Source organism: Oncorhynchus gorbuscha, linkage group LG18 (genome assembly GCF_021184085.1).
Source record: "Oncorhynchus gorbuscha isolate QuinsamMale2020 ecotype Even-year linkage group LG18, OgorEven_v1.0, whole genome shotgun sequence".
Classification (NCBI taxonomy): domain Eukaryota; kingdom Metazoa; phylum Chordata; class Actinopteri; order Salmoniformes; family Salmonidae; genus Oncorhynchus; species Oncorhynchus gorbuscha.
Window position 1 is genome coordinate 33,242,807 of NC_060190.1, and position 24,583 is coordinate 33,267,389.

Sequence of the window (24,583 nt, forward strand, 5' to 3'; positions counted from 1 at the left end):
TAATTTGTCAAAAATAACTATTTATTTCACCTAATTTTAACACTGTCATAAAGAGCACTGTCATGCACAAAGTATATGTCCTATTATGTCTTAATAAACATGCTTTCCTTGTCAAAAGATTACATTTAAAGAAAGATTACTACAAAATGTCTATTACAGCTACAGGGTTGACCGTAAAAGGGTTGTGGATTTAATCTTAAATCAGCAATATCTCCCCTTGTGACAGGGGGAATGGGAGCTTTTTGTGTGCAGGGGGGGGTGCAATTTTATGCAACCTTAACAAAAAGTATTACTTTTTAATACATTTCTATGGGTAACAGGGTTGTCGTGTACCAGAAAATGTCCAAAAAGAGTAGAACCATCTCACCTGAGGGACACATGTACATCAATTACTAACCACATTAAACAAGTAAAAAATCGTTTGAAATTTCTTTCCCAAAGCAACAAAATAAATAGGGCTTGAAAATGATAGTGAAAACTTGGTGAAATCTTGGGGTTAAGTGGGTTAAATTCTTCCTCGAAGTTGGACGTACATGACTTGGGACATTCCAAAATGGGGATTTACAGAGAAAACAAATAACTTTAGTAACTTTACTGCATAGATGTATTTATTTATCCTTAACTAGGCAAGTCAGTTAAGAACAAATTCTTATTTACAATGACAGCCTACCCCAGCTAAACCCTAACCCAGATGACGCTGGGCACATTGTGCGCTGCCCTGTGGGACTCCCAATAACAGCCGGTTGGGATACAGCCTGGAATTGAATAAGGGTCTGTAGTGACACCTCTAACACTGAGATGCAGTGCCTTAGAGAGCCGCGCCACTCGGGAGCCTCAGGAGCACTATGTATGTATGTGATCCAACTGTTCAATTGAGTGTTTAGCAACATGTACATACATAATTCCTGAGGGACATAAAAAGCACTCTAAAAAAATAAGAAAAAGGAATGAGCTGCTGTCAGGAATATGGTGGAAACTTCCCCCAGCCATGCTTGCTCCGATCCAATGCTTTTAAATGCAGGAGGGGGGGTGAATGAGTGCACACCTCAGGAGAAGGGTAAAGAATCATAATCCAGCCCTACTAGCTAGTTCTGCATGAACAAGTGGAAGTTGGTGCGTGTGAACTCTTGGTGGATGAAGTCTATGAGAGTGTCAGACTCTGGAGCATTTTGCAGTGCCCCTCTGGCCTGCGGGGGGGTGTTGTGTTCAGGGGTGTAGGTGAAACTGAAGGTGCTCCTGTAGATCAGACCATCCAGACGGATGAGGGACAGAGGTACGGTGATGGGGTGCCGCAGCCATCTCCACTCCCCACTGAACACGGAGACGTCTGGAACCACACACAGCATGGACTTTGGTGACCTGCAGTGACACAATAGAGAGGTGAGTCGGGCAGCTCTTGCTGTAGATTCCAGGCCTGATCGCTTATTGCTAAATAAGTTGTGGTTTAAATTAGAATTAAAGCAGAGTTGTTTAGAAGAAAATCTGAATGTTTTTTGGATTCAACTTGTTAATCAAAACGTGCTTCTTTTGAAGGATTAGACTGCTTATGGTCTCACTAATACTGTCAGGATTTGGCCAGGGTTGTTCCGGTTTTTGGTCACTAGATGCCCCCATTGTGCCTTTTGACCTTTTGTTTTCCCTTGATCCCCATTATTATTTGCACCTGTGCCTCGTTTCCCCTGATTGTAATTTAAACCCTTTGTTTTACTCAGTTCTTTGCTCTGTGTTTGTATGTGAGCACCCAGCCCTAGTACTCTGTGAGCTCTTGTTGATCCCGGTGGACTCTCTTGTGGAGTTCTGTTTTTTTTGTTCTTGTTTGTTTGTTTGTTTGTTTTTGAGTATCTTTTGAGGCTTTTTGTGCTGTGCCTTCCACCTTGTGGATTTGCCTTTTTGTCTTGGAGGATTGCCTTTGTTCTTGTGAAATTCCTTTTGAGGTTGTGGAGTTACATGTTTTCCTGAAGAACTTCACTTTTTACTTCATTAAATACACCGTCTCAAGTACTGCTGTGTCTGCCTCATCTTCTGGGTTCTGCTGACTATTCATGGCTCAGTTGGTTTAGTGACTGTTTCTCACTCCGGAGACCCGGGTTCGTAACCGGGTCCTGACAAATACTAGATTAGACAGGGTTTTAGGCCAGGATTCAAAGACAGAGAAACAATGGACTGCAGCAATTTCAGCTCGAGCTGACATCCACAGGACCCACAGGGAATGCGCACATTGTTGCAATTGAAATTGTCTTTAAAAGTTTAGCGCTGTCTTCAAGTTGTTAATTGGATTGAATCCCGGGCTTAATCGCCATGGGTTCTCCAAGAAGCTTGGGCAAACATTTTCAGTTTTGAGACAAATAATAGCAGAGATGGGACCAAGTCACAATTTAGCAAGTCCTAAGCAAGTCTCGAGTCTTACCCTTCGGATCTCGAGTCAAGTCCCAAGTAACAATGGGCAAGTCTCAAGTCAAGTCCCAGAGCTCAATTCAAGTCACGTCCCTAATTTTGGGTTTTGAGTCCTCAAGTCAATGGTTAAGTGTTTTATACCAATATCAATGCCATTTTTAAATTCAGGTTATATTTTCTGTTTCCCTTGCACTCGGCCTACTAGTACACTACATACGCCTACATAATAAACTTCATAGATCATGAGATAAATGGTTGTTGAATCAACATTACCAATAGAAAGGCCATTACCAATAGAAAGGCCATCCAAATGATGATTTACAGCTAGTGTTGATAGTACAGCTACAGTTTGACTGATATTGTGACATTTCCAATTAGAATCAAGTGTTGTTGCTTTCCCCACGCCCACTACATGCGTGTTGAGGGGTCTGTGGTTGGCTGAGAATAAACATTCACAGAAACGGTTGCTCAAGAGTGCATATTATCAAGTGACAAGTGTTGAGAATATAGGACAGCAGCGGTGCTAGGCAGATCTGAACAGAATTTAACAGTCATTTCCCATATTTTTTATATATATAATAATAATAATAATATTTTTTCCCTTGGTTACGTCATTGCCCTTGGTTACATCAGGGTCCAGCTCCAACTGACAGGTTGAATACCTCCCTGCAGCAATGATGTAACCAAGGGAAAAAAATCCACAAATGTACTTTTAACACAGTACACCTGTTAATTGAAATGTATTCCAGGTGACTACCTCATGAAGCTGGTTGAGAAAATGCCAAGAGTGTGCAAAGCTGTCATCAAGACAAAGGGTGGCTACTTTGAAGAGTCTCAAATAAAATAAAATCTATATATTTTTTAACTGTTTTGTTGGTTACTACATGATTGCATATGTGTTATTTCATCATTTTGAAGTCTTCACTATTATTCTACAATGTAGAAAATAATACAAATAAAGAAAAACCCTTGAATGTGGAGGTGTGTCCAAACATGTGACTGGTACTGTATATAACTTTTGTCCCCATAGCAGAACATGGGGCTATATATATATATGACTATTTTTAGTACATGTAGTGCCTAAGCCATGCCCTTCGACAGACTTAGTAGAAATTGCCAATGGAAAGGGGCCACTCTAGTTTTTTTCATCCAAGATTCTAAGGGAACCCATCCTGGATGGGTTTGGGAGCTTGTCTGCAGAAATAAATAGACATTTACATTTGAGTCAATTAGCAGACACTCTTATCCAGAGCAATTTACAGTAGTGTGGGCATACGTTGTCATACATTTTCGTACTGGTGCCCTGTAGGAATCAAACCCACAAGCCTGGCGTTGCAAGCGCCTTGCTCTTCAAGCTGAGCCACACAGGACCAGGGGGACAGACAAACAAACTATGAGCTGCAATACATCTGACCCACTTTCATATTCATACCATCATTTTGCTAAATTGAAACTGAATATTCACTGCCCTCTTACACCTTACCTTTAATTATACAATTAACAAAAATATAAATGCAACATACAATAATTTCCTCGGCATATACATCACTTTATACTCTTAAATGGTCCCCCACACAGACAGTGTGGTGAAGAAGATGCAACAGTGCCTCTTCAACCTCGGGAGGCTGAATTCATTTGGCTTGACCCCTAAGACCTAGGTGGTTGATTGAGGTGATTGCGGCGCATGAATGGCAAGATCTCATCACGGTATCTCTGTGCATTCAAATTGCCATTGACAAAATACAAATGTGTTCATTGTCCGTAGCTTATGCCTGCCCATACCATAACCCAACCACCACCATGGGGCACTCTGTTCGCAACGTTGACATCAGCAAACTGCTCGACCACACAACGCCAAACACACTGTCTGCCATCTGCCCGGTACAGTTGAAACCGGGAATCATCCGTGAAGAGCACACTTCTCCAGCACGCCAGTAGCCATCGAAGGTCAGCATTTGCCCACTGATGTCAGTTATGATGCAGAACTGCAATCAGGTCAAGACCCTGGTGGGGACTGGCAGGTAGATGAGCTTCCCTGAAACAATTTCTGACAGTTTGTGCAGAAATTCTTTGGTTGTGCAAAGCCAGTTTCATCAGCTGTCCAGGTGGCTCTCAGATGATCCTGCAGGTGAAGAAGCCGGATGTGGAGGTCCTGGGCTGGTGTGTTTACACTTGGTCTGCGGTTGTGAGGCTGGTTGGACGTAATGCCAAATTCTCTAAAACAAAGTTGGAGGTGGCTTATGGTAGAGTAATTAACATTCAATTATCTGGCAACAGCTCTGGTGGACATTCCTGCAGTCAGCAAATGCATGCTCCCTCAAAACTTGAGACATCTGCAGCAATGTGCTGTGACAAAACTGCACATTGTAGAGTTGCCTTGTGTTTAACCCAGCACAAGGTACACCTGTGTAATTATCATGCTGTTTAATTAATCATCTTCTTGATATGCCACACCAGTCAGGTGGATGGACTATCTTGGCAAAGGAGAAATGCTCACTAACAAGGATGTAAACATATTTGTGCACAACATTTGAGAGAAATAAGCTTTTGTGGCATATTTTTTTTTCAGCTCATGAAACAATGGACCAACACTTTACATGTTGCATGTTACATGTTTTTTTCCCCCAGTCTGATTATGCCTGGTCCTGTCCACTCTCTTCTCTAACAAGTCCTACACAGCTTGTGTTCCTAAGAATCTTAGGTTCCACAGGAATGGGGTCATAATAAGCTTATAGCTCCAACCATTTAAAAATTAGAGCCACATTTGCAGGACAAAAACAGAAAGCCCTCTGTTTATCACAACCACATTCTATTAACGGTTGTATTAAATTAGGGACACATTTTTATTTTATAAATGTTCACATCTGGTGAAGCGTTTGGGAATGGCGGCAATGACAGTCAGGTTGCCACCCACAATGTAAACTGTAACATTTCCAGCCTACACTTTCTATGGGGATCCAGTTAGCAAGGTAGCGAGCGAGCTTCGACCGTAGGATACTGACATGACATTCATTTACATTTACATTTACATTTAAGTCATTTAGCAGACGCTCTTATCCAGAGTGACTTACAAATTGGTGCATTCACCTTATGACATCCAGTGGAACAGCCACTTTACAATAGTGCATCTAAATATTTTAAGGGGGGTGAGAAGGATTACTTTATCCTATCCTAAGTATTCCTTAAAGAGGTGGGGTACTTATTTATTATTATTTACTTAGGTACCTGTACATAATGAAGGAATGTCAGAATCACTAATATAGATACATGTCTCGTCAGTATCCTAGTATTATAGTATAAGTTAGCTAGCTAACAATAGCTAACACACTTTTGTACATCGTGCTGTTCCGTACATTTGACCTTATTTTAGCGCCCAAAAACAATACTTCCAGGTCAACTTTTATATGAACACCATTGTAAAGCACAATTTCTCCCCTTGCAAGCAAAATCAATGACGACACCTTCATGCTGCCCATCTCTGCATGATTGAAGGCAATGGAGCTCCGCCTGGTCTTTTTAAAATGGTGGGTGGGGAAGCTACTGCGTAATAGTGAAAGAGTGTTGTGTGGGAAAACTGCTTTTTTCACCCGATTTGTCCAACTTATCACCTCAAAAATGTATATAAAACACTATATAATGTCTCATTACATACCTATTTGAAGGTTTGTGTCGAATTTGAATAGGGTTTTTAGGGCAGCGCTAAATTGATCTTCACAATTAAATTGCTGCTGACAGGGTTTAGAGTCATGATGGCTCGCAATGATTACACAAAAAACTAACAATTGATTGATTCATGAACTCTCAACAAGTAATTCACTTTACAATCACCATTGCTAATTTCTTGTTTTTAGTTTGAGAAAAGGGCTACACCTGGTGGAATGTGGCTGTATGACACAGAATGAGTTTCATGATGCATGCCGTACATTACGTTGTGACACGTCACAATTTAACATACAGCGTCAGGGGGGGTCAGTTTTTTCAACTTTACTCCAATATTATTGGTCCATTACCATGTCAATCAACGCTTGAATAGAAACATAATTCACACCGCATTTTGATGCCAATGCAGTCGCTACATTAGTTTTCATTGCAGCCTCGTTTAAATGCAGCGGTTGCGCAAATGTGTACGAATCGGTGTTAATCACGTTACCTAACTATCTTCCTACAAGCTAACGTTAGCTAGCTGAGTCCCAGAAATAGGGGAAAAGTGTAGCTGGCTATGTGGGAACATTTTTTACATTGTGGGAGGCAACGTCTGACTTGTTTCCCCTTTATGATTCTGACATTACTTTGTATGTAGCTAGCTACAGGTACCTATGTCAGTAGCTACTTAGCTATCCTAGTTGCGGTCAAGGCCAGTAGCTAGAACCACATTATCATGTTCTTTACTTTTAATAGTAATAATAATAAGTAGGTAGAAGAATAACTATTTAGAAACTTACTTCTTCAAGGTTGCTCACGGATGCTATATGTATGGGACAGAACCTTGAAAGACGATGACAGCTGCAAATTAGTAGTTAGCTAGCTAACTTGTTGAAGTTTGCTGTGCATATGCTAAACCAGACAAAGTGATTGTTCTGATGGAAGACAAACAAGTGGAAGTGCAAACAAACAATTGCTGCCTTGTAGCCAACAACTACCGTACAATCTCTAAATGCTTTTGGCCATGCAACTACCTACTTCTCTCCTGTGTATGTCAACATGAGGAGTACCAATTTGATCGTGCGGGACCGGCAGTGGGAGAAATGCAAATCAAAGATGAACTAAAGTTCCTGGCCTTTTTTTCCCCCAAACAGCTCTTAAGCAAAAAAAGGCACGTTCACAATTTCAGAGTGTAATTTTGACCTCATAGTGTGGAAATGGGGAAAAACATGTTTTAACCGCACTGCCCCTTTAAAGACTCTGAATACCTATGTACCTGAATACCTATGTACATCACAAAATGGCTACTTTCATATTTGGGTCAAGCTTCTGGGGCTGCATTGTAATCCTACGACCAAGCCCGATGGGAAAATGTCCTCCAAATGTACATTTCAGAAATGTTTTATTACAAACCAAGTTTTAACGGCCTTGTTTAAATGTAACTCAAAGTCCTGTATACTTGTGCTGTCCCATGTACCACCTGGAGTTCATGTGGTAAAATGAATGAGAGCGGAAGTTTTAAATATGACTGGGGCCTCTCCAAGTGTTTTTTGGCGTGCTTGTAAGTCTACGTTCACCTGGAAGTTCCATAAAAAGCAACTAAGCAAGACAAATTAAAGTAGGCCAGAGGGCCATTAAGCCTATAACCCTGATAACTACAACAAGTACATAGATATTAGTCAATTGAAACAACAAGTTTGCACTGTGCATTTTATATGTGTCCTCCTTTGTAAGGACACCACACTGGTCTGGTTGAGGCATTGCATTTACTTAATTATAGAACAAGAACAGTTACTTGTGAGATTTAAAATGTACCTGAACATAGTTTCTGCCTCCACATTTCCAAACCAAACTTTCAGATGGGGGCCAAAGTTTTCTCCATTTACTTCTAGCATGGCTACGTGTCCTCCACCATTCACCTAAAAGGACACATTCAACATTAATTCAATCAAACCATCATATCAACATTAAACTTATTTTACTACCCTCACACACACACTTCTTATTCTGTAAACTGGAATGATATACCTACAAGGCGAGTCTACCAATAGTAGTACTGTATTATTGTACAGTACTCTTACAGTACTCATTTTCCCCCATCCACATCTCTTAAATGTCCTGTTTGGCCCTGTCCGGGGGTGTCCTCGGATGGGGCCACAGTGTCTCCTGACCCCTCCTGTCTCAGCCTCCAGTATTTATGCTGCAGTAGTTTATGTGTCGGGGGGCTAGGGTCAGTTTGTTTATCTGGAGTACTTCTCCTGTCCTATTCGGTGTCCTGTGTAAATCTAAGTGTGCGTTCTCTAATTCTCTCCTTCTCTCTTTCTTTCTCTCTCTCGGAGGACCTGAGCCCTAGAACCATGCCCCAGGACTACCTGACATGATGACTCCTTGCTGTCCCCAGTCCACCTGGCCATGCTGCTGCTCCAGTTTCAACTGGCCTGGGCCCTAGGACCATGTCCCAGGACTACCTGACATGAGGACTCCTTGCTGTCCCCAGTCCACCTGGCCGTGCTCCTGCTCCAGTTTCAACTGTTCTGCCTTACTATTATTCAACCATGCTGGTCATTTATGAACATTTGAACATCTTGGCCACGTTCTGTTATAATCTCCACCCGGCACAGCCAGAAGAGGACTGGCCACCCCACATATGCTCTCTCTAATTCTCTCTTTCTTTCTCTCTCTCTCGGAGGACCTGAGCCCTAGGACCGTGCCCCAGGACTACCTGACATGATGGCTCCTTGCTGTCCCCAGTACACCTGACTGTGCTGCTGCTCCAGTTTCAACTGTTCTGCCTTATTATTATTTGACCATGCTGGTCATTTATGAACATTTGAACATCTTGGTCATGTTCTGTTATAATCTCTACCCGGCACAGCCAGAAGAGGACTGGCCACCCCACATAGCCCGGTTCCTCTCTAGGTTTCTTCCTAGGTTTTGGCCTTTCTAGGGAGTTTTTCCTAGCCACCGTGCTTTTACACCTGCATTGTTTGCTGTTTGGGGTTTTAGGCTGGGTTTCTGTACAGCACTTTGAGATATCAGCTGATGTACGAAGGGCTATATAAATAAATTTGATTTGATTTGATTTGACTGTGTGCAATTTACATTAAAAATGAATCTCTGCAGTTCCTTGTTCCTGAATGGATTTTTTTGTCAGTTTCAGCAGTGTTAAGACCGCACCTCCAGTCCTGTGATGACAGGTATTGGGCTGATGGCGCCCTGAACGCAGGCCAGGCCCTCACAGAACGTATACTCCACTGCCTCTGTACCGATGATGGTCCAACATGATCCATCGTTCAGCACCTCTCTGCTCTGCTCCCTCAGACTGGATGAGACCTGGGAAGACCCAAGTTAAAATAGTTAACTCCTCCATGCCCCATTCCCATTGAACCCTGCTAGTAAACCCAGGGCCAGAGGAATAGGTTCAGTGGCACTATCCCTTAGCTACTAATTTAGGTATGTGACCTAATTCTGGGCTAAATAATGATTGCGAGTGCTAGCGAGTGTTATAGCATGGACATGTATCATCATGTCCCACAAGTGACATTTTACCTCTCATGAGGGCTTCTTACACTACTGAGTCAAACTGAGCAAAGCCAATACCCAATACCACCCACTATTGCAGGGACCGTGTTGAAAAGCATAATGAGAAGAGAGCAAGCACAGGTTTGGGTCGGCACAATCGTGTGAATAGGGTCATATTAACCTGGTACTGTATGATTCTCTCATTAGACAGACAGAGGTACATCTGGCTGTTGTCCTTGAACTGAAAGGCACACTTGTGAAGCTGGGAGACGGGCTCGTCCACATCTAGGATGGCGTGCTGCTTGTTTACCTTGCGGATCACCTGGAGGGAATCCAAAAACAACAAGGATCTAACAGAATCCATCATCCTTTTGACACATCGTTGGCCTCCTCTCTATAAAAATAAATATAAAAATAAACAGCGACAATAAGAAATACATGTACTAGTATGAGAGGAATCTAATGCAATCTATATTCCAATAAGACACATAATTGGCTTAATCTCTTTTTAAAATCAACTGGACCTCTATTAAATCTATGTACAACATGATAGCTTTGTTAATAACATGGCTTAGATGATGTTATGTCTGGAGGAGGCCCCTGAATAAGATTGTGTTTTCCTGCCAAGGAAAGCCAATGTAGTATCATCTTCCCATTATAGATAACCCCTGGCTGGTCCTGAGCTACACGCTTAGACAAAAAATAACCTAAATAGGTTCTTCGGCTGTCCACATCGGCGAACCCTTTGAAGAACCCTTTTTGGTTCCTGGTAGAATCTCTTTGGTTCCAGGTAGAACCCTTTTGGGTTCCATGTAAAACCCTTTCCACAGAGGGTTCAACATGGAACCCAAAGGGTTCTACCTGGAACCAAAAAGGGTTCTTCACAGGAGAACTATGTGGACAGCCAAATAACCCATTTGGAACCATTTTGTCTAAGAGTGTACCAGAGAGAGCAGTCTCAGCACGACTGTGGGCTAGCACTATTTCAGCTCCCTCCAAAGGCCTGAGCTGAACCAAACTGTAAGCAAACACAGTAAACGTGGTGGAGAGCGCTCTAGAGTTTAAATAGCCTCTGCAAATCAGCAAATTGCCTCAACTTAAATAACACGTATATGTGTACAATGTAGGTGAATGTTACTCTAAACCATCAGCTGTATTATTCAAACACCAATTTGGGAGTACGTGAAAGGGGTCTGAACAGCAAATTGCCATGAAGGGTTGAAAATAATCCCATCCTATGAAATGAGTAAGACAACAATAACAATAGAATTCTGCTGTACAGCAAACCATATAACATCTGGAAAAACTATAACACGTTATTATATACCCCAATTATGGAATACAGTGGAAATAAGGTGGTCAGACTTCAGACTACTGCAGCTATCAAGGTCTCCAGCATAATGGTACCATTGAGGTGATATCCGATTATATTGCATGTGTGTGTTTACCATGGGGGGCAGGGCCACCCCGGAGTCAGTGCAGACCAGCTGAACCACACAGCCGTAGCAGATGAATCCCTCACACACCGTGAACTCCTCCGAGTCAGCATGCTGGTTATCCACTGCACACACACAGACACACAGACACACAGACACACAGACACACAGACACACAGACACACAGACACACAGACAGACAGACAGACAGACAGACAGACAGACAGACAGACAGACAGACAGACAGACAGACAGACAGACAGACAGACAGACAGACAGACAGACAGACAGACAGACAGACAGACAGAGTTAAAACAATGTAAGTGAATGAATAGCAGTAGGATGAAAACATGAAAAACAGATGAGCCTATGGAGTCTACTTCTGGTGTGAGCTTGATCTTAGTTTTGGGGATCAGATTCCAATCAGAGAAAGGTTGAAAATCCATCTTGGAATGTATTAGCAGATGTTTTTTTATTTCATGATGGAAAACAAATATTGTCCCAGCATTACCACCAGCTAGAAGATTTACTTCTTCCTTTCATAAGGGCTCTGACAAGTCATTCTGCCCACAGCAGTAAAGAGAGAGAGAGTGTGTAGATGGAGGACTGAGAGACAGTGGTTCAGACAACCGTTCATACCTAGAGTGACTGTAAATGCAGTCCACTGTCTGGCACTGGCTACAAAGGCCCCTCGTTCTACGGCCAGGTAACGTGTGCTGACCGTTTGGGACCGCAAGCGGTTGAATAGAGCCACCCTCGACCCCGTGGAAATGCACACTGCAAATGTACACACACGCAAACATACAGACATGTGTACACACACGAATGCGCACACAAACACACACATATGCACACACACAAACACACATAGCCGTAGTATGCAGCATGACAAATACATTTCATTTCCACATGTTGTGCACATGTCACATTTCCCTACCTTAAATACATAAATACACACCACAAATAAGCCCATAAATAAGCATACACCATTCTCATTAATGACTGATGCAGCATGACAATTGCAGGTATTTCCTTTCGCACACAGTGCACACTATGTCACCCCACTTTTGATCTCAGCTGTCAAACCTCTCTGGCGCCTTTCCTTTGGATCTCGCAAGGGGTAGGAGACCACTATGTCAACACAACTGGACTCGTAGTGTGTGCTCCTGGATCATAAGGACACATGTCTGGCCTAATTAGGGAGTGGCAACCTGCACCTCCACTCTAGTCCTACCGTGACCCTGGGGATTGTGGCACCTTAGGATCACCTTTCACTCACAGTCAGCGTTCTTCATAGACTGCCTCTTCTGGGACGGTTTGGAGATAACTTTGATCAGCTTACTGAGGAAGGAGCCAATCTCCTGCCCGTTACCAAGGAAGAGCTTGAGGACCAGGCGAAAGTGCTTCCTTTTGTCTGTGTCAGAGATGTACAGGGACTTGGCGCAGGCAAACATCTGTTATAAAAGAGAAAGCAAACATTCAGAAGTGCCTCATACGCTGCGTTTGTTCTGTCAATAGTCTCTTGTAATAAAGTGTTATGAAACCTTGTCTGGGTCAATATAGCGGCAGGGTAGATTACTTACTTCAACTGTTGTAGCCCATCAGAACCCAAAATAGAACACAAGCTTGTTTTACTCCAATGTTTGTAAACAAAATAAATGTAGTGAAACACTATATAACCAAAACATGGTTAAAACTATAATTATTATATCATGGATAGTCAGTCCTTGCATCCATAGCTCTGTCTGTGATTTTGAGAGTGTTTAAAGCTGCAATATGTAACTTTTTGGGCGACCCAATCAAATTCAAATAGAAATGTGTCTTATAGATCTGTCATGGAAAGCAAATCTAAGAAGCTGACTTTGAAAAGGCTTTTGATAAAGTACGACTGGAATGTATATATAAATGCCTTGAATACAATGGGTTAAAGTTATATAAGTAACCCTAGGTGAAAAATAGTAAATAATGGCTACTTCTAGGAAAGTATTGTCAAGAGGAGTAAAACAAGGTTGTCCACTACTGGCATGTCATATTATGGCCATTGAAATGTTAGCTATTAAAATCAGATCCAACAATAATATCAAGGGGCTAAAAATCCAGGGCTTAAATAGAAAAGGTGTCATTGTGCGCTGATGATTCATGTTTTCTTTTAAATCCACAATTTGGATCCCTCCACAGCCTCATAGAGGATTTAGATAATTGTTCTAACCTCTCTGGATTACAATAAAATTCTAATTATTACGCATTGGATCACAAAAAAAATTGAACTTTCACATTATCGTGTAGTTTACCAATTAAATGGTCTGATTGTGAAGTGGACATACTCTGTATTCATATCCCAGAAGAAAGAAATATAAAGTTAGCAAAAATAAATTTGATTCTACCATGTAAGGAAAATAGCTATCTATTTGTAGAAAAATCACCCTGATTAACTCATATCCTAGTTTAGCTCTTTGCTTATGGCCCTGCGTACACCTAAAAACATTTATTTTTATTTTTATTATATGAGCAAAAAATATTCAATTTTATTTGGAACGTCAAGCTAGACAAAATTAAACAGAGCTATTTATATAATGAATATTAATTTGGAGGGCAGAAATGATTCAATATTAAAGCATTAGACCTCTCACTAAAGGCTTCAGTAATACAAAATCTATACTTAAATGCAAAATGGTTCTCTAGTAGATTAGTAAGAATGGCTCCCCCTGTGCTCATGAATGGACTTTTTCCCTTTATTCAGATTTCAACCTCTCACTTTGAAATCATTTCCAAAATATCGCTATATTTAAAACAAGCAACAGAAAGTTGGTTGCAATTTTAGTTTAATCAACCAGAAAAGATGGAACAAATATTGAAAAAAATATTATGGTTAAACTCAAATATACTAATTGATAAAACATATTTTGGGAATAAATGTTTAAAAACTGTATAATATTTGTAAATGATATCATAAATAGGACTGGTGAAGTTATGTCACACAAAGCTAACAAAAATCTATGGAAGTGTCTGCTCTATCCAAAAATAATTGCAGCATTACTGCAAAAATGGCAGAGGAAACTGGAAGGGGGAGAAAGTTAGGAACTTGTCTGTCATCTCTGCATTAAAGACCAAAATTTGTTAAAGAAAATTGTGATAACTAAAAAAGTATACCAGTTTCATTTAAGGACCAAAAAAGAAACAGCATACACATTACAAAATAGTTGGGAAGATATTTTCGATGTACCAATTACATGGCACATAGTTTATAAACTGATACACAAAACAACGCCAGATTCAAAACTTTTTCAATTTAAATGATTATACAACATTCTTGCAACCAATAGAATGTTATATATACAGATACAACCATCCTAGCTCTGCAGATTTTCTGTGAAGAGGCAGAATCATTAGACCATTTGTTTTGGTACTGTCCATATGTGACTAGTTTCAGTAAACTAGGTGTATACCATGTGTCACTACTTCACAGGAACGCCCTTTGAATGTAAACTTTAAAAAAAAATCTAAATGCAGAAATGCCTTCTGGAACATGTGAACAAATGTGTATGCCATCTGTAAATATGAATATATTTAATAAATTATGAGCCTAATTAGTTTAGCCATGGAAAAAGACAGCAACCTCCCACTAGCCATGATTGACTGAGGTAATGAGTGGGCTGGACATGCCGAGAGATGAGTTCGGATTGGTCTGCCATGTAGCCTGCTTCTGTCTATAATATGAGCTGGTCAGTATGTGTAGGTAATTCTTTCTAACGCATCTTTTTTGAAAGATATCACATAGTAGAACTGCATAAGAGTTGCTCTCCACTTTCTGGAGGACCAAGTTGAAATCATTGGAATGCCTGGTGGAATTAGAGTATGATACCTAAGGAGATGGAGAAAATTCTGGTGTTTGATTGCAAATATGCAGATTGATTCGAAAAGAGAACACACAGAAGGCTGTTGTATAAAACACCTAGATTACATCTTCTAACTAAGGGCACCCATGGCATCCATGACAGAGAGGGAGAAGCGTCCATCCATGTAGGGTAAGAGAGTCTAGCTATTACACGTTTTTAATTTAGTCAGAAAGTACTTTTCTTTTGAAGTTAAAGTGTACTGTTAGCTAGCTACCTAACATTAGCTGGCTGGCGTGTATGGTCTGTGTCCGTAATTTGTGTATAATCTGTGTCAGTGTATAGTCTGTGTCGTTAATATTATTTGTATCTCAGAGCCATTTGCATTGCAAGTTATAGCCTAATGGTAGCTAGCTAACATTGAACCTGGTTGGTTAGCTACCTGCAGATTCATGCAGGATAGTAACGTTATGAGTTGGGATTATGGTTCATTGTTTAGCTAGCTAGCTACATGTCTAAACAAGACTCCACTATGCAAGTACCTATTTCAATATAATGTTTATGATGTCACTGTGACAACTGTCGATAGACGTAGCTGGTAAATTCGATCTGGCTATCTATTCTGATTTCAAAGCACTCTTGTCTGAGTGTGCAAAACCACAGAATAACTGAAGAATTTACAAACTCTCAATACCCATTAAATATGGCCAGTGTCAGTAAACATTGGCAAAAAGGTGTAATTAAATTGTTGCCAGCAGCACAGTTGCAGTCACTAACGCTCTGGATAACATAAAAACAGCCTAACCAGCTTTGCTAAGGCAAGTAAAATGGTCAGAGTGAGCTGTTCTCTCATTTGTGTCTGGAACTAGCGAGCCAACACCCGCCAGTTAGCTTGGGTGCTTGACTGCTATTGTTGGGTCAAACGCTTGGATCAACCTTACATTTCAGCCTGTGTCCAGTATGCGCTCTGAATTTACGAACAGCCAATCTGACAATGCTCTGAATTTACGAATGCCCAGGGCACACTCTGGCACTCCAGATTAAAATTTACGAACACCCCTAGAATAAACCAGCCTTTAGTCTTGACATTTTTGGTTGTTTAGCACATAGCCTCGCATGTGAATCATTAAAGAGATGGGTGTAAGCTAAAGCTGAAAAGGGTGTGAATGATGCTGGGTGTATACAAAGAAAAGCTCTCCAGTAGACGCCGCACAAGTCCTCAACTGGCAGCTTCGTTAAATGGTACCCACAAAACACCAGTCTCAACGTCAACAGTGAATAGGCGACTCCGGGATGCTGGCCTTGTAGGCAGAGTTGCAAAGAAAAAGCCATATCTCAGACTCGCCAATACAATAAAATATTAAGATGTCCAGACACTGGACAGAGGAACTCTGCATCCTGGAGTCGCCTCTTCACTGTTGACGTTGAGATTGGTGTTCTGCGGGTACTATTTAATGAAACTGCCAGTTGAGGACTTGTGAGGTGACTGTTTCCCAAACTAGACACTCTAATGTACTTGTCCTTTTGCTCTGATGTGCACCGGGGCCTCCCTCTCCTCTTTCTATTCTGGTTAGAGACAGTTTGCGCTGTTCTGTGAAGGGAGTATTACACAGCGTTGTACGAGATCTTCAGTTTCTTAACAATTTCTCGCATGGAATAGCCATAATTTCTCAGAACAAGAATAGACTGACGAGTTTCAGAAGAAAGTTATTTGTTTCTGGCCATTTTGAGCCTGTAATCGAACCCACAAATGCTGATGCTCCAGATACTAAAGTTTTATTGCTTCTTTAAATCAACAGTTTTCAGTTGTGTTAACATAATTGCAAAAGGGGTTTCTAATGATTAGCCTAATTATCATTTTAAAATGATGAACTTGGATTAGCTAATAACGGGCCTCTGTACGCCAATGTAGATATTCCATAAAAACCAGCCGTTTCCAGCTAAAATAGTCTTTTACACCATTAACAACGTCTACACCCTATTTCTGGTCAATTTTATGTTATTGTAATGGACAAAAAAAAACTGCTTTCCTTTCAAAAACAACAACATTTCTAAGGGACTTTTGAACTGTAGTGTATATATGTATAGATATGTTTTTAATAATTTCTCTCTCTCTCACTCATATATATATATATATATATATATATATATATATATATATATATATATATATATATATATATATATATATATATATATATATATATATAGATAGTTGAAGTCAGAAGTTTACATAAACTGAGTTTAAATGCATTTGGTTGAGGTGTTTCACAATTCCTGACATTTAATCCTAGTAAAAAAAATCCCTGTTTTAGGTCAGTTAGGATCACCACTTTATTTTAAGAATGTGAAATGTCAGAATAATAGTAGAGAGATTGATTTATTTCAGCTTTTATTTAAAGAAGTTTACATACACTCAATTAGTATTTGGCAGCATTACCTTTAAATGGTTTAACTTGGGTCAAAGGTTTCAAGTAGCCTTCCACAAACTTCCAACAGTAAGTTGGGTGAATTTTGGCCAATTCCTCTTGACAGAGCTGGTGTAACTGAGTCAGGTGTGTAGGCCTCCTTGCTCGCACACACTTTTTCAGTTCTGCCCACAAATTTTCTATGGGATTGAGGTCAGGGCTTTGTGATGGCCACTCCAATACCTTGCCTTTGTTGTCCTTAAACCATTTTGCCACAACTTTGGAAGTATTCTTGGGGTCATGGTCAATTTGGAAGAACAATTTTCAACCAAGCTTTAACTTCCTGACTGATGTCTTGAGATGTTGCTTCAATATATCCACATAATTTTCCATCCTCCTGCAGCAAATCACCCCCACAACATGATGCTGCCACCCCCGTGCTTCACAGTTGGGATGTTGTTCTTCGGGTTGCAAGCCTCCCCCTTTTCCCTCCAAACATAACGATGGTCATTATGGCCAAACAGTTCTATTTTTGTTTCATCAGACCAGAAGACATTTCTCCAAAAAGTAGATCTTTGTCCCCATGTGCAGTTGCAAACGGTAGTCTGGCTTTTTTATGGCGGTTTTGTGGCAGTGACTTCTTCCTTCCTGAGTTTTCTAGGGAGTTTTTCCTAGCCACCGTGCTTCTACACCTGCATTGCTTGCTGTTTGGGGTTTTATGCTGGGTTTCTGTACAGCACTCTGAGATATCAGCTGATGTATGAAGGGCTATATAAATACATTTGATTTGATTTGGCCTTTCAATTTGTGTTGAAAGTACGTTCATCTCTAGGAGACAGAACGCGTTTCCTTCCTGAGCGGTATGACGGCTGCGTGGTCCCATGGTGTTTATACTTGCACACTATTGTTTGTACAGATTAATGTGGTACCTTCAGGCGTTTGTAAATTGGTCCCAAGGATGAACCAGACTTGTGGAGATCTACACATTTTTTTCTGAGGTCTTGGCTGATTTTTGATTTTCCCATTATCGTTTTCAGGGATTTTCCAAGCTGTTTAAAATGCACCGTCAATTTAGTGTATGTAAACTTCTGACCCACTGGGATTGTGATACAGTGAATTATAAGTGAAATAATCTGTCTGTAAACAATTGTTGGAAAAATTATTTGTGTCATGCACAAAGTAGATGTTCTAACCAACTTGCCAAAAGTATAGTTTGTTAACAAGAAATTTGTGGAGTGGTTGAAAAACAAGTTTTAATGACTCCAACCTAAGTGTATGTAAACTTCAGACTTCAACTGTATATACACACCAGTACCAGTCAAAAGTTTGGACACACCTACTCCTTTAGAGTTTTTATTTATTTATACTATTTTCTTCATTGTAGAATAATAGTGAAGACTTCAAAACGATGAAATAACACATATGGAATCATGTAGTAACCAAACATTTTTTAAACAAATCAAATTATATACCGATTACAGTTACAGGTTTTTTGTAATCAGATTACATGTAATCAGTTACTCCCCAGCCCTGTCTTGAGTCTTGAGGTTGGGCTGGAAACACAGGAGGCCATGTGTTTGTCATAAAACTGGAGACCCCTTTCACCTTGATATATTTTTATTTCGATTCCCCCTCTCACCCTGGCATCAGGCTGGTCCTCGAAGGCTAGTTTGGAGGTGTCTGCCTGGGTCACACAGGAGCTGTCCAGGCCCATATAACCATAGAGTCTGTAGCAGGAGTCCCCTGCACCAGTGGCTGGGTAGGATTACAGAGCTTAAATCAGATCATGTAGTACAGTACTTGAATTGCTTAAATAAATGCCAAATGTGTGGGGGAACATGTATCCTCGGGCTCACCATTCAAAACATCTTGTTTCAGTTTCCATCCTGAGCCACTGATGTAAACACAAGGAGGAGGGCAGAAGAACCTATTGTATGTAGACACACACAATGTTCCTTCATACCATACAAAAAGCAACTGCAATCTGGCTAAGGCTAGTTTGCCGACAATCTAACCCAATAAACTCCCTGCATGTATCACCGACATCAGTGTGCTAGCTTAGCATATAGCGCTGCCTCCCTGAACATTCCTCTGACTGAGCTTGAACAAGGGTCCTCTACCTTGTAAAACACACGTGACCACCCGCTTTTCAACGTGCGAATAACGTGCGAATAGCTCCATTGGTGACATTTCAAGCTAGCTGTGGAGTGAGGTTACGTTACGTTCTTAACTCCATTACACATGTGTCATGATGACATTACCATGTTAAGTCTATTGGGCCTTGTCGACTTACCGTTTCTCGTTGCCGTATGATTTCTGGGCGACCTTTGCATGGAGTATTCGCACAGATTGGTCAGGGGGAAACTGCAGATACTGTCTCACTGACTCCCTGGTCACTCTGGGCAGTGGAGAGAAACTTTGGTCCAATCTGCTGAATGAATATAAAATCAATTAAAAAGAGACAAACTCTGCATTGTTGTTCCTCTTTTAGAAGAGTGACATTACGAAAATGTTTGACATTTCTTAAAATGTAGAGTACTACTCAGAATTCGAGATTTTGCCATAATTTCCCGATCATTTCAACAGCTATACAATCCCATAATTGATTTAGGTGAACATATTAAAGTAAAAGAACAAATTAGCCTACCATTATAAAAAACTATTATCCCTTTCTTGATTGCCATTGACGGGAAGTGTGGGTTTAAAGGGATAGTGCGACATATAGACATAGCTATTGATGTTAAAACGTCTCATAGAATTGACACACTAACTTCACTGTCATTTCCCCCTTCTTATAGGCTTTAAAACGGCCAATCCGCAGTTGCGATATCCATTTTTTGACATTCATTAATCATTTGTACCCATTGATTCTATTAATATAACCTATAAAACTTATACATAACTGTCATTCGGTAATCAGAATCCAATATAAAAGTAAATGTAAACACTGTATAGCCTCAAAACATGGTGAAAATTATACTTTTGAGATCATGGATGGTCAGTTTTGGCATCCATATATGAATTTGAGAGTGGTTACTTTTCTCCAGCCTCATCCTTCAGCTTTTCCCCGAAACAGTGCTTATGCTTTGTTATTGTTTCAACAGCGGATAACCCCTATAAGAGGTGACTGGGGCTCTTATTTGACCCTGGTTTCACTGTGTCAGGGGTTTAAAATGAGACATTCTCTACAGTGGCAGGAGCACAGACGTACTGGTATTTCCCACCATGCTCACATAAGGACTTAATACACCCCAGCAGTTACACAAACTAAGCCAAATCTATGCAAATGTCCTTTTATTGTTGTTATTGTTAAGTTGTTGATTAGAAAAAGCGCAGTCTATTATTACAACTTTCGAAATGCCGTAAATGCTACACATTTTATTAATGCTAAATGCAGTGGTGTAAAGTACTTAAGTAAAAATACTTTCAAGTACTACTTAAGAAGTTTTGTTTGGAATCTGTACTTCACTTTACTATTTTTTTATATTTTTGACTATGTTTACTTCACTACATTCATAAAGAAAATAATGTACTTTTTACTCCATACATTTTCTGTGACACCTAAAAGTACTTATTTATACTTTTACTTTTGTTACTTCAGTACATTTTATCAATTACATGTACTTTTGATACTTAAGTATATTTTAAATCAAATAAAATCAAAAGTAGTATTTTACTGGGTTAAATTCACTTGGGTAATTTTCTAGTAACGTATCTTTATGTCAATTTGGTACTTTTTCCAACACTGGCTAAGTGTACCCAACTTTTATTTACTAACGTAATAAGCTCAATTTTGTGTAGCCTATTCTACACTGTACAAAAGGCACAAGAGCATCCCAGTCCTGGCATGCGTCCCCAGCTGTTCATATTTCAAAGATGGGTGGGGTCTACACTTCAACTCTCATTCCCTGGTTTTTAATACCTGCACGAGCCTCCGCTCCTTCATTCCATGACAAAATAATTGTTGAGACCAGGCTTAACAACCGCACAACATAAAAGGACGATCTCATTTTTCCCTGCTTGGTGACTTTGGAGAGGCTTGGATACCACTGCTTTTGCACAGACATTTTGTGAGTCATAGCGGGAGTTTCGTGTGTGTGGAAGTCGCATTTACCGCAGTACCTGTTCCATTCCGACGGCCGAGGTTCTGTCCTACCCAGCACCGTCGCCAGGTGAGTTAGCGAATCCCAGGGTTGGTACGTGTGGGCGGTGTCCAAGGAATCCGTTATCTGCAATGATGCTGAAAATGTAATGGAGATAGTGCGTTTGTGTCATTTGTCAGTATTCACTGAGTCTGTCTCCGTCTATATAGATCAGTGTATATTTAAAATAAGAAAACAAACATGTGTTTTGTTTTGCTACTCCTCTATAGGCTAATAAATAGTTTGGTTAACCAGGCAACATGACCCAGTGACCCTGTCTGATCCTTCATTAGTGCCGCTGTGGGATTTTTTTAGGTGTTCTAATGTCGTTTCTGATTTTGCCACCATAGGGTAGTAATAAGAGTTGCCAAAATGCAGTCTAGACCTGAGGTGTAGCTCATTTATACAGAGCCATACACTCTTAGAAAAAAAGGTGCTATATAGAACCTAAGGTGGTTCTTTGGCTGTCCCCCACACCTTTGAAGAACCCTTTTTGTTCCAGGTAGAACCCTTTCCACAGAGGGTTCTACTTGGAACGCAAAGTAGTTCTACTTGGAACCCAAAAGGGTTCTCCTATGGAGACAGCCAAAGAACCCCTTTGGAACCCTTTTTTCTAAGAGTGTATTATGAAAGTCAAACTTAATTGATATGACATATGTTTTATAGTAGTAGAAATAGTAGCAGTAGTTGTTGGTAGACTATATCTGTTTATGTTGGACTAGATGGTTGTCTTTTGGAGAGTTCCTGGGGATGTTGAGGAATTAGAAAAATCTGTATTTGCCAATCTAATTTGATTAAATGCTATTATTAAATTGAAATATATACCTTAAACAACACTTGGCTTACACTATATTATTTAGTAGGAATGCAATATTTCAAAACGACCATCAAACAGGATAATATACAACAAACCAACATCTCAAAAAATGCCTTCTTTACCATCTGGTAACCAACTCAACATTGTGTACTGTAGAGTGAGACTATGTGGAGGGTGCTGACTGGCTGTATTTGCTTGGTGCACAGTGGCTGCCTGGAGGTGAGGAGGTTAGGAGGCAGGAGAAACTGCTAACAGTAGCAAAGTCCACATCTGCTTCCAATCGAGAAAGAACAAGAAGCTGCTGTGTCTTAATCTGAATATGGGCTCAAGCTGTCACTCAACTCCCGATCAGCCACATAACTGCTCTCTTCACTCATTCCCGAAGGTGTCGCTCACTTTCCCGGTCTCTCCCTCCCTCTCTCCCCATTCCACTCCCACCTCTCTCTCCCCTCTACCTTGTCACTTCCTCCTTTGCTTTCTATCAGCCTCTCCCTTGTGCCTGAGCTCCCTGTCAAACTCAAACTGTGAAGAATGTTTTAACTGTCAGGACTTAATCTCTTGGACATCCTTCGAGTTAAGCAGATTTTTCTATGTAGAGCATAAACAGATATCCCAAAGAGAAATGTGGGCCTACAGCTAACTCGCAGCATGCCCACTCTCTCCCTCCATATCCCCCTACTTATTTCCCCCCTCTCATCTCCCCTAGCCGCAGGTAGACGTTGCTCTTAGACACAGATCTAGGGATAGCTCAGTCCTCACAAATCCTGATCTTGATGATTACAGGGAAAACGCAAACAATGACCTTCATTTGTTTTATTTTTTGGGCAACCCATCTGGCTTATCCATTCCTCCTTCTATGTGGCTTATTCTGGAGCTGGTTCACTTACCTTCTCGCCTCTCTTCCCCAGTTTCTGCCTCCCCGACGAGGCTCTGCATGGTCTGGTAGCAGTGCTAAACCTGAAAAGAGGAAGTCCTTTTGTAGCTACACCATGCATGTCCCAACAACAGGGGTTCTGCTGCTACTGTGCTTTACTTCCTCGGAGAAGCCACTCTGCTCCATTCAATACAGCTCTGCCTGTGAATTCACTGTGACTCACTAATATGGATACTGTGTGTTAGCGCTAATGGTAGTGTGTTACTGTTACCCCCACCCCTTTCTCCATTCTGGATCTCTTATTCCAGTGGCAGTGTGTCTGTGTCTCCGTTTGTTTGTATTGCGAGATAGTCACCTGTTTCTCAGGTACAGGGTTCTCACACCCCTCTTGCTTCCGCAAACACTGTAGGAGATAGCAAGAGGTTGCCCAAAGACAAGAGTGACGTCCAACCAGACAGCGAGTGCTTGTCTAACAGCTATGCAGTAGCTTTTAAAATTGCATTAAGAGTTGAGTGGTGTGTCTCTGAAAATAAATGGCAGAGAATTAGACACCTGTGTTTTATATCAAGTTGGAAACCAGAATAAAAGTAATGTGCACTTCCAGGGAGCCTCAACCCACACAGTAGAACTGATGGTTTACTGTGAACTCAGGGCATATGGGGGCCGGTGTAAGGGAAGTATGGAAGTTGCATTAGTGGCATTGCTCCCCAAGGGTGAGCACTGACATCTAAGCCTGTTATTTTGGGCTCGTCAGCAACATATGCCACATGGTTTTTGAAAAGTTTCACAGAAGAGCTGTAGAAAGCTGCAGAAAGAATGTACAGTTGATGTCAGAAGTTTACATACACTTAGATTGGAGTCATTCAAACTCGCTTTACAATCACTCCACAAATGTCTTGTAGTTTTGGCAAGTCGGTTAGGACATCTACTTTGTGCATGACACAAGTAATTTTTCCAACAATTGTTTACAGACAGAAGTTTACATACACTAAGTTGACTGTGCCTTTAAACAGCTTGGAAAAGTCCAGAAAATTATGTCATGGCCTTTAGAAGCTTCTGATAGGTTAATAGACATAATTTGAGTCAATTGGAGGTGTACCTGTGGATGTATTTCAAGGCTTACCTTTCAAACTCAGTGCTTCTTTGCTTGGCATCATGGAAAAATCAAAAGAAATCAGCCAAGACCTCAGAAAAAATCTGGTTCATCCTTGGAAACAATTTCCAAACGCCTGAAGGTACCACGTTCATCTGTACAAACAATAGTTCGCAAGTATAAACACCATGGGACCACTCAGCCGTCATACCGCTCAGGAAGGAGACGCGTTCTGTCTCCTAGAGATGAACGTACTTTGGTGTGAAAAGTGCAAATCAATCCCAGAACAACAGCAAAGGACCTTGTGACAATGCGAGGAAACAGGTACAACAGTTTCTATATCCACAGTAAAACGAGTCCTATATCGACATAACCTGTAAAGCCACTCAGGAAGGAAGAAGTCACTGCTCCAAAACCGCCAT

General features: G+C 40.7%; 2 protein-coding genes across 5 annotated transcripts in view; one reads left to right on the top strand and one right to left on the bottom strand.

Annotated features, from left to right (window-relative positions):
• Nucleotides 1-23,347, bottom strand: rbpjl (recombination signal binding protein for immunoglobulin kappa J region-like). 4 transcript variants are annotated; one of them, XM_046311989.1, is made up of 12 exons: nucleotides 23,082-23,347; nucleotides 21,358-21,464; nucleotides 19,529-19,663; nucleotides 19,092-19,162; nucleotides 18,875-18,990; nucleotides 12,274-12,448; nucleotides 11,634-11,771; nucleotides 11,007-11,119; nucleotides 9,740-9,880; nucleotides 9,214-9,369; nucleotides 7,852-7,955; nucleotides 1-1,359 (listed from the first exon to the last, which is right to left on the bottom strand). In XM_046311989.1, exons 1-12 carry the CDS (start codon nucleotides 23,187-23,189, stop codon nucleotides 1,086-1,088), a joined length of 1,638 nt encoding a protein of 545 aa, XP_046167945.1. In that variant the 5' UTR covers nucleotides 23,190-23,347; the 3' UTR covers nucleotides 1-1,085. The 4 variants fall into 4 exon arrangements, with proteins under 4 accessions (XP_046167945.1, XP_046167944.1, XP_046167947.1 ...); XM_046311988.1 differs by having other exon boundaries at nucleotides 19,529-19,666; XM_046311991.1 differs by having other exon boundaries at nucleotides 21,358-21,475.
• Nucleotides 21,188-24,583, top strand: part of LOC124003601 (matrilin-4-like) — a 58,588-nt gene continuing 55,192 nt past the window's right edge. Inside the window, exon 1 of the mRNA XM_046311993.1 lies at nucleotides 21,188-21,407. The gene's annotated coding sequence lies outside the window, so the exon portion shown is untranslated. The remainder of the gene's footprint in view (nucleotides 21,408-24,583) is intronic.